The sequence below is a fragment of the Engraulis encrasicolus genome, chromosome 16 (genome assembly GCF_034702125.1).
Source record: "Engraulis encrasicolus isolate BLACKSEA-1 chromosome 16, IST_EnEncr_1.0, whole genome shotgun sequence".
Classification (NCBI taxonomy): domain Eukaryota; kingdom Metazoa; phylum Chordata; class Actinopteri; order Clupeiformes; family Engraulidae; genus Engraulis; species Engraulis encrasicolus.
The window spans coordinates 42,656,918-42,669,199 of NC_085872.1; the positions used below are offsets into that span (position 1 = coordinate 42,656,918).

Here is a 12,282-nt window from a genome sequence, read left to right on the forward strand (position 1 = left end):
GCAAAACTCACGCAGCATGACTGACTGCTTTTAATTACATAGGGCAAATTAGGTTACATTGTGTTTTTTTCCTTTGTGGTGAAAGACAAAAGGTTCACACAAAAGGGTATTTTTTGTGTTGTGTGTGGGTGGATGTCTGAATACTTAAAGTCTAGACATAGAAATAAAATAGCTTTGATTTCAATTTCAAATTCAGTTTGGTGTGATACACATGGCACAGTGACATTGAAAGGCAGTTCTGTATACTTTCCCATCTTCTTGGATATGTAACTAACTATAAATAAACTATAAGTCTGGAGTAGCAGGCAGTTAGCCAGGCCACGCCCTCATAGTGACCACTAGGACTAGTGACTAGTCAGGCCACGAGCAATGTAAATATTGTTTCTGTTCTCTGGAAAAATCGGGAACTCCACCCCCTTTGTCAGGATTCCAATCAATCAGCTCCAACAGCCCTGGGTAGAGGCGTGTTCAAGGCAGTGACATGGATTAAGTATAGACGTTCTATTGTGACTAAGAAAATGTTTGGTTTAAACATCGGCACAGCCTTTTCTGGCCTCGACCAGTAGCAAACCGAGGGAGGCGGGTTAATCAGGCCGTTAGGGAAGTGTTAATCACTATGCTCGAACCAAGTCTCGAAGAGATGTCAAAGTCAAAAGCCTCATTTACATGACCCATTTAATTCAGAATCAACTCAATTTAATTCTGAATTCCGCTTTGAAAACGTCTTGTAAACACTTTGCAATTCGGAATTAAATGAAAGTTCATTGTAAACTCGACTGAACTATTTAATTCTGAATGATTAATTCTAAATTAAAAACGTCATGTTAACGTGGCAAATGATAAACAGGCTATCAGGCAGTCTCTCTGTATATGGAATGAGAGACAATTACGCCTCTTACCAGTAGGGTGACCTATAAATCAAACGTCTTTTGACACTGATTTAAAACACATGCTAGACACTAAGTCTGACTCCAAAGCAGAGGTTTCCTACAGGCCGCAGGGGAGGCTAAGGGAAGCGCTAAGCCAAGCAGGGAGAAGATTGTCCTTGAAGTGACCGGTTATGTGAGGTCAGGGATCAGTGTGTCACTGGAACTCAGTAGGGCTCGCCACACACAGAGGCCAGAGAGTTCCTCTGCCTTTCTCTGCTTGTAGTAAAAAAAACGTAGAAGCCTAGCGAGTAGGCGAGGAGAATAATTCTGAGGCAGATCCTGCACCTTCACCCTGAGTTGAATGTACAGTACAAGTACAAGACACATGCTCATTTTCACACACTCATAGCTGTGCTTGGGCTGTTCTTGGGCTGGGGTTGCATGCTCATGTGCTCTGGGCGTGTGGGTGGTAGCAGCAGTGCCATATAGTACTGCAGAGCAGAGCCGGGTTCACCAATAGCCTTACTAAGCAACTGCCTAAGGCCCCACCAAATATGCTCTCTGTATAAGGCCCCCAACAGTCAATTCAAGAGGGCCACATGTCCATATTGTGCCTAGGGCCCCAAAATGAGTAGAACCGCTACTGCTGCAGACTATGTCAAGTGTGGAAGTGGCACGAGAAATGTTCAGCGTGAGGCCTGTTCATGCACTGTCCTCTGAGGTCAAATTGAACCACAAGCTGAACAGCGAGACTCAGTTGTTTTGCTGTTATTCCTTCAGATAAGTCTTTTTTATGTGGCCACTGCAGTATTTTCTGTGTTTGCAAACTTGAATGCCCCCCGTGTCTATGTGTTTGCCAGAGGGTGTTTGGTCTCAAAACACAGCTGTCGTTAGGATTTACAGCCCTAGCGTGTGCCTGTGCCTGTGCCTGTGTGTGTGTGTGCGAGCGTGCGTGTCTGTGTTGTCTTCACAGTTAATTTGATATATTGTCTTAAAATGGATAGTACTGTAGGTCGCTGACCGTTAACACTCGAAACATTATGTATTCTCAGGATGTCTTAAAACAGCATGATTTTACTGTTATGTAAAATATACATTCCAATTCTAATTAATATCTGATGTCACAGTGTGCCAAGCCCCCAGTTCCTTATGCAGGCTATCCCCAAGGGGACCCAAGTTCAAGTCCAGCCTGGGTCACTTCCCAACTCCACCTAGGCCTCTCTCTCTCTCCCTCTAACTTCCTGTAACCAAGTTAAAAAGATGTACTAATTAACTAATCAATTAATTGATTAGCTAATTCTAATTGTACCCTTCCTTCAATATGTTTTCAAAATTGGTGCATACTTCATTCGAGACTACTTTGAGAATATAAGAGAAGAAACTGGCTCCTGTGAAGTAGGCTTGGCATACTCAATCACAATGCTGGCCCACAAAACTGGAGGGAAGAGAGAGAGAGAGAGAGAGAGAGAGAGAGAGAGAGAGAGAGAGAGAGAGAGAGAGAGAGAGAGAGAGAGAGAGAGAGAGAGAGAGAGAGAGAGAGAGAGAGAGAGAGAGAGATTGTTAATTATGCATTTACTGTCTTACCCTGTTCACCCTGCCAGTGGGATTGACAGAAATTGTTACATATTTCATTCACACTCCCCTGGAAATCCCCCAGAGTTAAGGTCATATGTCAGAGTGAAATCCAAGGTAGAAGGCTGAATTTCCTATGAGACTATTTCCTATTGGGACGGGATTCTGGCAAGACACCCATCAGAACACACACACAGAGTCAGGGTCATCCCTCTCAACCTTCAAGAAGCTAGTGAAGACTCATCTCTTCTGAGAGAGCTTCCCTGCTTAACACACTAACACAATAACTAATTCTACTCACCTTGTGACCTTAGTTTCAGCACTCTTTCCTTAGTTTTTCTTTCCTTAAGCCACTGCATTCAACACCTTCTATGCAGAGCCATATATAAAAAAAAGTTGCGCAAATGGAGGACCAGGAAATAAATTGCAGCCCCGCCTTTCAACGAGATTGAGGTCGTGCCTAAAGCGGCTGTCTTTCCATAAACTTAACATAGAACCACCACATAAAAAGCCAAAAAGAAGGACTAACGAACTATACTGCGGGGTATCACCACAAATATGTAAACTATCAACTGTCTCGGTAATGATAATCACAAGTTCTTACTATGAACAGCAAGTCTTGTCATATTCCCTGCATTGCATTGCATTGCATTTCCTGTGTGCTACGCCCACTTCTAGGAACGAACATTCGCAATGCTGAGCAGTTCTGAGACGCTAAACAGCTAATTTTGCTAATGCGGAAGTCGGCCCTAGCACACAGTGGAGATTGCCCGACTCTGTTTCTACAGTGCCCTCCATAATTATTGGCACCCCTGGTTGAGATGTGTTAAAAGCCTTAAAATAAATTCAGTGTTTATTGCAGAAGAATACTGTCACACTGAAAATTGTAGGAAAATGTAGCCTTCAACTCAAATGAATTGTAAGAAAATAAAAAAAATCCCTGACTAAAAAATAATTATTTTTCATTAAATCACCTGTTCCACAATTATTGGCACCCTTAACAATTCCCAGGAAATAAATATAATTGAAGCATTTCTGTCATTTCTACAGTAGTTTACAAAGTTTACCAGAGTATGTAGGAACATTTAATTAGTAATTCATCACTTCCTGTTTCCCTGGGGTATAAATATCACGTGACACCGAGGCCATTTCTCTTATCCACTCTTAAACATGGGAAAGACAAAGGAACACAGCATACAAGTGAGGCAGATGTGCGTCAACCTTCACAGGTCAGGCAGAGGCTACAAGAAGATTGCCACTCAACTGCAGCTGCCCGTATCCACTGTGAGAGGAATAATTAAGAAGTTCAAAACAACTGGAACAGTGGTAAACAAACCTGGACGAGGACCCAAGTTTATTTTGCCACCACGCACAGTGAGGAGGATGGTAAGAGAAATCAAAAGATCTCCAAAGCTCACTGTTACAGAATTACAACAAATGGTAGCATCCTGGGGTCACAAAGTCTCCAAATCAACCATCAGGCGCTGTCTACACGCCAACAAGCTGTTTGGGAGGCATGCACGGAGAAAACCTTTCCTCACTCACAATCATAAACGCAAGCGTCTGGAGTTCGCCAAGCGGTATTGGGGCTTCAACTGGGACCGTGTGCTTTGGTCAGATGAGACCAAGATTGAGCTTTTTGGCAACAAACACTCTAAGTGGGTCTGGCGTACCACGAAAGATGCGCATGCTGAAAAGCACCTCATACCCACTGTGAAGTATGGGGGTGGGTCAGTGATGCTGTGGGGCTGTTTCGCTTCCAAAGGCCCTGGGAACCTTGTTAGGGTGCATGGCATCATGACAGCTTTGAAATACCAGGACATTTTAAATCAAAATCTGTTGCCCTCTGCCCGAAAGCTGAAGCTGGGTCGTCACTGGGTCTTTCAGCAAGACAATGACCCTAAACATATGGCCAAATCTACACAGGAATGGTTCACCAGACACAAAATCAAGCTCCTCCCATGGCCATCTCAGTCCCCTGGCCTCAACCCCATTGAGAACCTGTGGGGTGAGCTGAAGAGGAGAGTACAGAGGAGAGGACCCAGGTCTCTGGATGATTTAGAGAGATTCTGCAAAGAGGAATGGCTGAAGATCCCTCCTTCTGTCTTTTCCCATCTTGTGAAACATTATAGGAGAAGATTAGGTGCTGTTTTGTTGGCAAAAGGGGGTTGTACAAAATATTAACACCAGGGGTGCTAATAATTGTGACACACATTATTTGATGTCAAATAATTATTTCTTTATGTGGGATTTTTTCCCCACTGAATAAATGCACTTGTGTTGAAGGTTGGATTTTTCTCTTTTTTTTCCATTAAGGTCCCATATTATTTAGAAAAAAAAAATAATAATTGGAAGCTAAAAAACACATCTCAACCAGGGGTGCCAATAATTATGGAGGGCACTGTATATGGCTTCTATGTACCTAACTCTTTAACACTTTTTTATGTACCTAATTATTTTATGCTACATCTTCTTTTATCATGTGTTGGACAATGCTGCTAGTATTGCAATTGTACACTGCGCCTAGATGTTTTTGTTTATTATCAAATTTTTGCTTGTTACACTTTTTCATGTATGTATAGAGAGAGAGAGAGAGAGAGAGAGAGAGAGAGAGAGAGAGAGAGAGAGAGAGAGAGAGAGAGAGAGAGAGAGAGAGAGAGAGAGAGAGAGAGAGAGAGAGAGAGAGAGAGAGAGCACCTGCATCACTTGGGTAATGCCATCATATTTGTTATCAGCAAACGGGCCTACCCATTATGGGGCACTAATTTGAATTATGATGACATTTAAATTATTTTGCTGGTATTTCCCAACAGAGGGGAGATTTGGTGGGACTCAAGGCAACTGCTTAGTCATTCGACTGGTAAAACCGTCTCTGTCTGTTATCCACTCCTACACTACTAAATCAATACTCATCAATACTGCATCAATAGATGTCCTCTGAACACAAGACAAGATGACCAATACTGCTGCAGTAACTTGGTCAAAGCACAGTGCTCTTCTTTCGGTTTACTTTGTCTAAACAGATTCAGCACACTAAAGTACCCATATGACAGTATAACATATGTAGCACATACTCATGGCCTTAGCCAGGAGTTTGAAATAAGGGAGGTCCATAGTGCGCACGCAGTGCGCCAATTTTTTAAAAAAAAGCTGCACTGTGTAGGATGGCAACTATGCAGCTCATTGAAACTGCAACTATGCAAATTGCAACTATGCAGCTCATTGAAACTGTACTGTCTTCTGCCAATTTTGGTCTTTTCATGAATATTTGCTAATTAACTAATATTTACTAATATGACCAAAATACAGTTTGTTTTGCAGCTGAAAATATCTATTTCTGGAAATTCAAAATGGCAGACAATGGAGAAGATCCCCTTTTCATTTACGAAAAGTGCAATTTTCCCAGTCATAATGAATACTTAGAATTTGATGGTGGTGCATCTACTAATCTGACAAAGTAGAGAAAAGTATGGAAGTATGGAAAATATAGATTTCAGACATTTTGAACAGGCATACTCAGAAATAGATGGCGATGATAAATAGAAATGATAACACTTGTGAATGGGCAGCATACATTCTGGATATAAACTACTAAAACAAACTCTTTAAGTAATAGCCTATTGATATTGATCAATTAGCATACTGTAAATATTCTGTCAGTATATGACATGACCTGTATGCTGCAGGATGGCCAAAGAACGTGTATGCAAAAACTGAGATAAAAAAACAACAACTATTTTCTCTAAAAATGAGGGAGGTTCGGACCTCCCTTATCTCATATGTGGCTACGGCCATGCACATACTGTAAATTTGCATTGACATATTTACTTTGACCACGGGGAAAGACATGGAAAGACTTCATCACTGTAAAAAAATGTCTTCACGCTTCATGGTGTCCTTGAACCTCCGATTGGCTGCTGTAAATGCATTTTATGCACGTAGCTGTTTGGCACAAATTTATATAACAGTTTTACCAGAGAGAGTAGAAAGAGAGAGGTTCCATTGGCCCATTGTTTCCTGGTTCTATTATGGCCCCCCTTAGGCAGACCTAGGCAGACCTAAGGACTGTTCTATTCATTGTAGGAGCATTATGACACGCCCCTTTAGGCAGACCGGAACCTGGTCGCGTTAGGTGCCCATAGAATCCTATTATGTTGGCATATCTCTATACTAAGAATCTCTGGTTTTACAGGGAGCACGTTTCCACCTTCCCATGGCATGCTGGTTAGTTTAGCTACATTTATACACCTCATAGCCAATGTCTCTAAACTGTTAGACAAAGTACAAGTAAGACAAATGTTCTATTTCAAGATAACCTTGTAGAAAGGGCAGAACTCATTCAATCAAGCTATCATATTGAAGTTGCTTGCCACTGCTTGGAGTGAGAGTAGGGCCTACCTTAATTACAGAAACACCTCACAGATCATACGTGCGTACTTGTGCATGTGCATGTGCGTCTGTCAGAGAACCAGGAACTGAACATCACAATAACATTACATTACTAAATCAATTAAGAGGGGGTGGTGTTGGTGGTAGTGTTTCAGTCTGAGTTCATGTCTGGGGGTTGGGGGTTGGTGGTGGTGTTGGTGTATCAGTCTGAGTTCATGTCTGGGGTTGGTCGTGGTGTTGGTGGTGGTGGTGTTGGTGGTGGTGTATCAGTCTGAGTTCATATCTGGGGTTTCAGGTTCTGCCAAAAAAAAATATTTGGGGAAAACATCTGTGGGACTGGAGCCAAGATGCAGAGTAGGAAGTAGGCATATTCCCAAGAGTACTTGCTGCTGTAATTTCATCAACATGTTGTTTAATCATAAAATGAAAGTTCTGAATAATTATGTAAATCTGATATTGCAGCTCTTTATTTTGTAATGAGTTGATTGCTATTCATTGGTTATTTTATGCATGAACATAACACTTTGGGAAATTGTTTTGGGTGGACCAGAGTCGAGTACTGCAGGTAGATTGATGAGAGAAACATGGCGTGAGTGATAAAATATGGGAACGGGATCTGCACAATGCACTGTACTTCTCTTGACCCTGTAAATTGGAATTTGTTGAAAAGAACAATCCATTGCATAAATTAATCGTAGTGTCAAGGGCCAGTTAAGTAGATAAATAAACAACAATATTAACATTGTTATCTAAGCTTGAATGACAGGTGATGATCAAAGCTCTGTGGCAATCATTTGGTTTGAACCAAGTGAGAAATAAAAAAGGCAGCCTGGGCAATGCCGCGCTACTTTTTCATGAACATGTAACCAAGCCAGACCAAATCAAATAGCTACCAGCTATGGAATTACAGATGATAAAGTCTGTTTGAAGTGTAGAAATATCCACCGCCTTTCTTGCTTTCCCGCACCGCCTGGGATTTGAAGATTTGCGAGTTGCCCCAGCTGGAGATGTGAGGTAAAGAGTTTAAGGTTCTCAGATTTCTGTGTCAAAGACCTTATTAGAGGTAACGGCTTACGGGCTGGGTGTTAGGCCAGGAGGGTGAGCGTCTGCACCTGCTGGTAGGGGAGGCGTAGGAAAACAGAGGCCAGAGTCACTCACGGCACTCACTGGCCTCGACGCGAGAGGTCGCCTGCCTAGGGCCGATTAATGGCATTATGCTCACCACTGCCGTCAGAGGCCAACAGCAACAGCCCCCCCACGCACGCACACACGCCTATCACGTCCAGACATAGTATCTATATATTTATTTGTCTCTCTCCATTAGGGCTGCTCGATTATGAGGAAAAATCAAAATCATGATTATTTCAGTCAATATTGATATCATGGTTCTTTTTAGACAATATTTCTTTTAAAGACAAATAAATTGTGTGGGAAAAAAATCCCAATCTTCCCTCCCTTCAGCAGTGTGAGTGGTGGGCCAAGGAAACACACAGTGGTGGTATGCACGAGCGTTGGGTGGCAAGTCTGCTCTGTGCTTTCTTGCAATGGCTCAAGTGGAGGGGAATGGACTGCTCGTAGTGTAACCCACCTTTTTGGCAGTATAGACAAATTACATGAATCTTGTTTCAACTCGATATTATGAAATTTGATATTGTTTGACGGCAATATTGATGTTACGATATGAATTTGATATATTGCTCAGCCCTACTCTCCATCTCATGTACACAACATTAAGAGGCACTTCTACAGAAACAAGCCAGATTGATGTAAATAGAGCTCCCCTTAGGCTCCATATGTACGTTTGGAATCTTTCACTCCATCACAGCCAGATATCACCACACCATTTAACAGGCAATGTACCATAGCAGAAAGGATAGGTAGGTGGGGATGATGCCAGTGTGTGTGTGTGTGTGTGCGTGTGCGTGTGTGTGTGTGTGTGTGTGTGTGTGTGTGTGTGTGTGTGTGTGTGTGTGTGTGTGTGTGTGTGTGTGTGTGTGTGTGTTGTAAGGCTTGGGCTCACTGGGCACATTTAGTTGAAAGCATTCATTTTGACACTATGCTGGAGATGTGGTTTTATGACTGGGCACTATCTAAACCCACATCAGGGCAACATGTAATATGGTGAAAAGGATTCAACATAGCTTAGAATAACTGTCATTCTCACAATTAGCTAAAATATTTGTATGGTCATATTCTAATAGAGAATAAAATGTATTTGACATTTTAATAATGTATGAAGATAATAGGAGATAGAAGATAGAATCACTTTTCTGTTGAGTAAATGGATTTTGTTTTAATCCCTGTCATGTAGATAATCAATTGTTACATTCTCACTTCAATGTTTTATACTGCTAATACAAATGGTCAGGTTGATTGATGTAGCTTAAAATAACAGAGACTTTTTTCACCCTTGAGTTAGTAAAAGCAATTTTCCATTACCACTGCTGTCAACATTCGATCTAACTGCAGCTACCACCACACTCCTGGTGGGGAGCAGGCAGAATGTCAGATACCTGCCCCTAAGCTTGCAAGATTGTGAATTTGTACAACTTTGAGTAAATTAAAATTACATTTGATTCAAGTGTTTCAGGACCAAGCCATTACAGATGGACAAACAGACAAACATTGCGCGGCAGATTCAGATAAAATACACCACCCTAAATAAATTAATGTAAAACCTTAGTGCTTTACACAGGAGAAACGTCTACTGTGTATTGCAGGATAACATCTATCTACATATGCAGGATGTACAGCCCATAGCAAATATGGACTCAACACAGCTTTAGACACTAGTTGAATAATGCACGAACTCACCTCCCAAAGTGGGGATAGGAGGTACAGTGGTACAGGGTTCATCAACTGGATCGTATGACCATTCACTTATATGGATGTATTGGATGTATTTACTTTTTTGTGAATTTCAAATGAGGGATAAAGGGGATAAAACAACATTTGTCATGTGATATATGGGTGGCGGGGGTGTGAAAATATTCTTAGGTCGAATAAGGTTTCAGTAGAGAAAAAGTGATGGAAAGAATTCAACACAGCTTGTGTACCGTATGCAGTTTGGTGCTGAATTATTGGCATAATGAAAATTAGCTACATTAAACTCGTCTGTTCTCCTTTTCAGCAACATGTTTCCAGCCAATCTGGTCCAAGCCACTTTCCAGCAGGTGAGTCACACAACGTTGTCATGGTAGTAAGAGGGGAATGTCTTGTTCACCATTAAAATGGGTGCATGGATTCGAGACATGTTACACATGCAGAAGATACAGTGAGTCCAATATGTATTTGATCCCTTGCTGATTTTGCCGGTTTGCCCACTAATAAAGACATGATCAGTCTATAAATTTATGATAATATGTATTCAAACATGGAGAGACAGAATATCAAAAAGAAATTCCAGAAAATAACTTAAAATAATATATTTTAATTTATTTGTATTTAATTTAGGCCAATAAGTATTTGACCCCTTTAGCTAAAGATGATAAAGTGCTTTGTGGCAAAGCCCTAGTTGTCTAGCACTGAGGTTAGATGCTTCTTTTAGTTAATGACAATGTTTGTGCATATAGTAGAAAATATTTTTTGCCCATTTTTCTTTGCACATTATCTCTAAAACATTAATAGTTTGTGACTGTAGCTTGGCAAATGGGAGGTTCAGTTCTCTCCATAGAATTACTATAGGGTTAATATTTGGAGACTGTCTAGGCCACTTCATGACTTTAATATGCTTCTTATTGAGCCACTCCTTTGTTGCATTGACTGTATGTTGTGTATTATTGTCATGTTGGGAGATCAAAAATGGCCCACCCTTCAGTGTAGTGGTGGAGGGAAGGACGTTTGCACTCAGGATTGCACATTACATGTCTCCTTCCATCCATTCATTGACGATGCGAAGTTGTCCTGTGCCTTGGCCAGACAAACACCCTCAAACCATAATGATACCACTTTCATGCATGATGGTGAGGAGGGTGTTCTTGGGATCATAGACAGCAGTACTCTTTCTCAAAACACATTGAATTGTGATAATGCCAAACGGCTTGATTTTGGTTTCACCTGACTCCTTATCATATCCTAAACCAGTCTGATGTCTGTTGGCAAACCTCAAGTGGGACTGCACAGGTTCCTTCTGAAGTAGAGGTACCATGTGTGCACTACAGGATTTTAAACCTCTGTGGCATTAAGTGCTACCAGTAGTTTTATCAGTGATTTTGGTCCCAGTAGCTTTGATATCATTGCCTAGTTCATCCCGTACAGCTCTAGGGTGATTTCTTTCTGTTCTCATGATTATCAAATCCCTACAAAAGGTCAAATCTTGTATAGAACCCCTGACAGGCTGATGGATAGTCATTTTGTATTCCTCACATTTTGGAAGAAATGCATCAACAGCTGGGTCATTAATACCCAGTCTCTTTCTTTTGGCTTTGCAGTCCATTTAATCTTTGTTCAGGTCTAAAATCGTGTCCCTGATATCATTTGACTGCTCTTTGGTCTTCCCCATGCTGTTGAGGTTGGAGTGTGACTGATTCACTCATACTATGGACTGATTCTGCTGATTCAATGTGTCTTTTATGCATGTTAGTATGTACAGGTGTCTTTAATTCAGATGACAAGTTGATCGGAAGTGCCCATCTGGTCTGTGGGCCCGGAACTGTAATCATTTGTCAGGGGATCAAATACTTATTTTGCTCGATGAAATCGAAATAAATTAATATATATTCTCTTCAGTTAATTTCTGGATTTTCTTTTTGATATTCTGTCTCTCCATATTAGAATACATATTATCATAAAATTTATTGACTGATCATGTCTTTTTTTGTAGGCAAACCAACAAAATCAGCAAGGGATCAAATACATATTGGACTCACTGTAATTTATATGACTACTATTCTGTGTCCAGTAGCCATAACACATCAAATAGTTGGGATGAATTTGGATTGATTTTCCAATTCTTCCAATTCATGTCTTCACTTTTGTTCCCATTAATATCTAAATATATGAATATGCATTATCTGTTCTGCTTCCTATTGTAGTATCGCACCCAAAGCATACGCACCCTGGCCCCCGTGCCCACAATAAGTGCGGAGCCGGCAGAGTCCACCACAAGGCGAGTCTTCGTCTACGCTGTTCAAGACGAAAATGGCACTGACATCCCGAACTTTTCATTGGACCTCACACCTCCCCCGGACGTCATTATACACACCAAACCGGGCACTAGTGAAGGCATGAATGTCTTGGGAATCGTCATTTTCTCTGCCACCATGGGTAAGACGCATTGCCGGCAGCCAACGCACAAAAAACTAACCCTTACAGTAATTGTAACACAGTAATTGTGCACAGATAGGGACAAGGTCATAAACTACCCTTTTTGAGAAATCTTTTTGTCACAATGCACTGTGGTCTATGTTGACACGATAATGTACAAATGCCTTGCAATCAAATGCATGTAACA

The 12,282-nt window shown here is 41.2% G+C and overlaps 1 protein-coding gene across 2 annotated transcripts in view; it reads left to right on the forward strand.

Moving 5' to 3' along the window:
* slc1a7a (solute carrier family 1 member 7a) overlaps positions 1-12,282 on the forward strand; it is a 32,200-nt gene that overhangs the window by 12,592 nt on the left and 7,326 nt on the right. For both annotated transcript variants that reach the window (XM_063219684.1, XM_063219685.1), the window contains exons 4-5: positions 9,961-10,003; positions 11,864-12,095. In XM_063219684.1, coding sequence (XP_063075754.1) covers positions 9,961-10,003; positions 11,864-12,095 — 275 coding nt within the window. The remainder of the gene's footprint in view (positions 1-9,960; positions 10,004-11,863; positions 12,096-12,282) is intronic.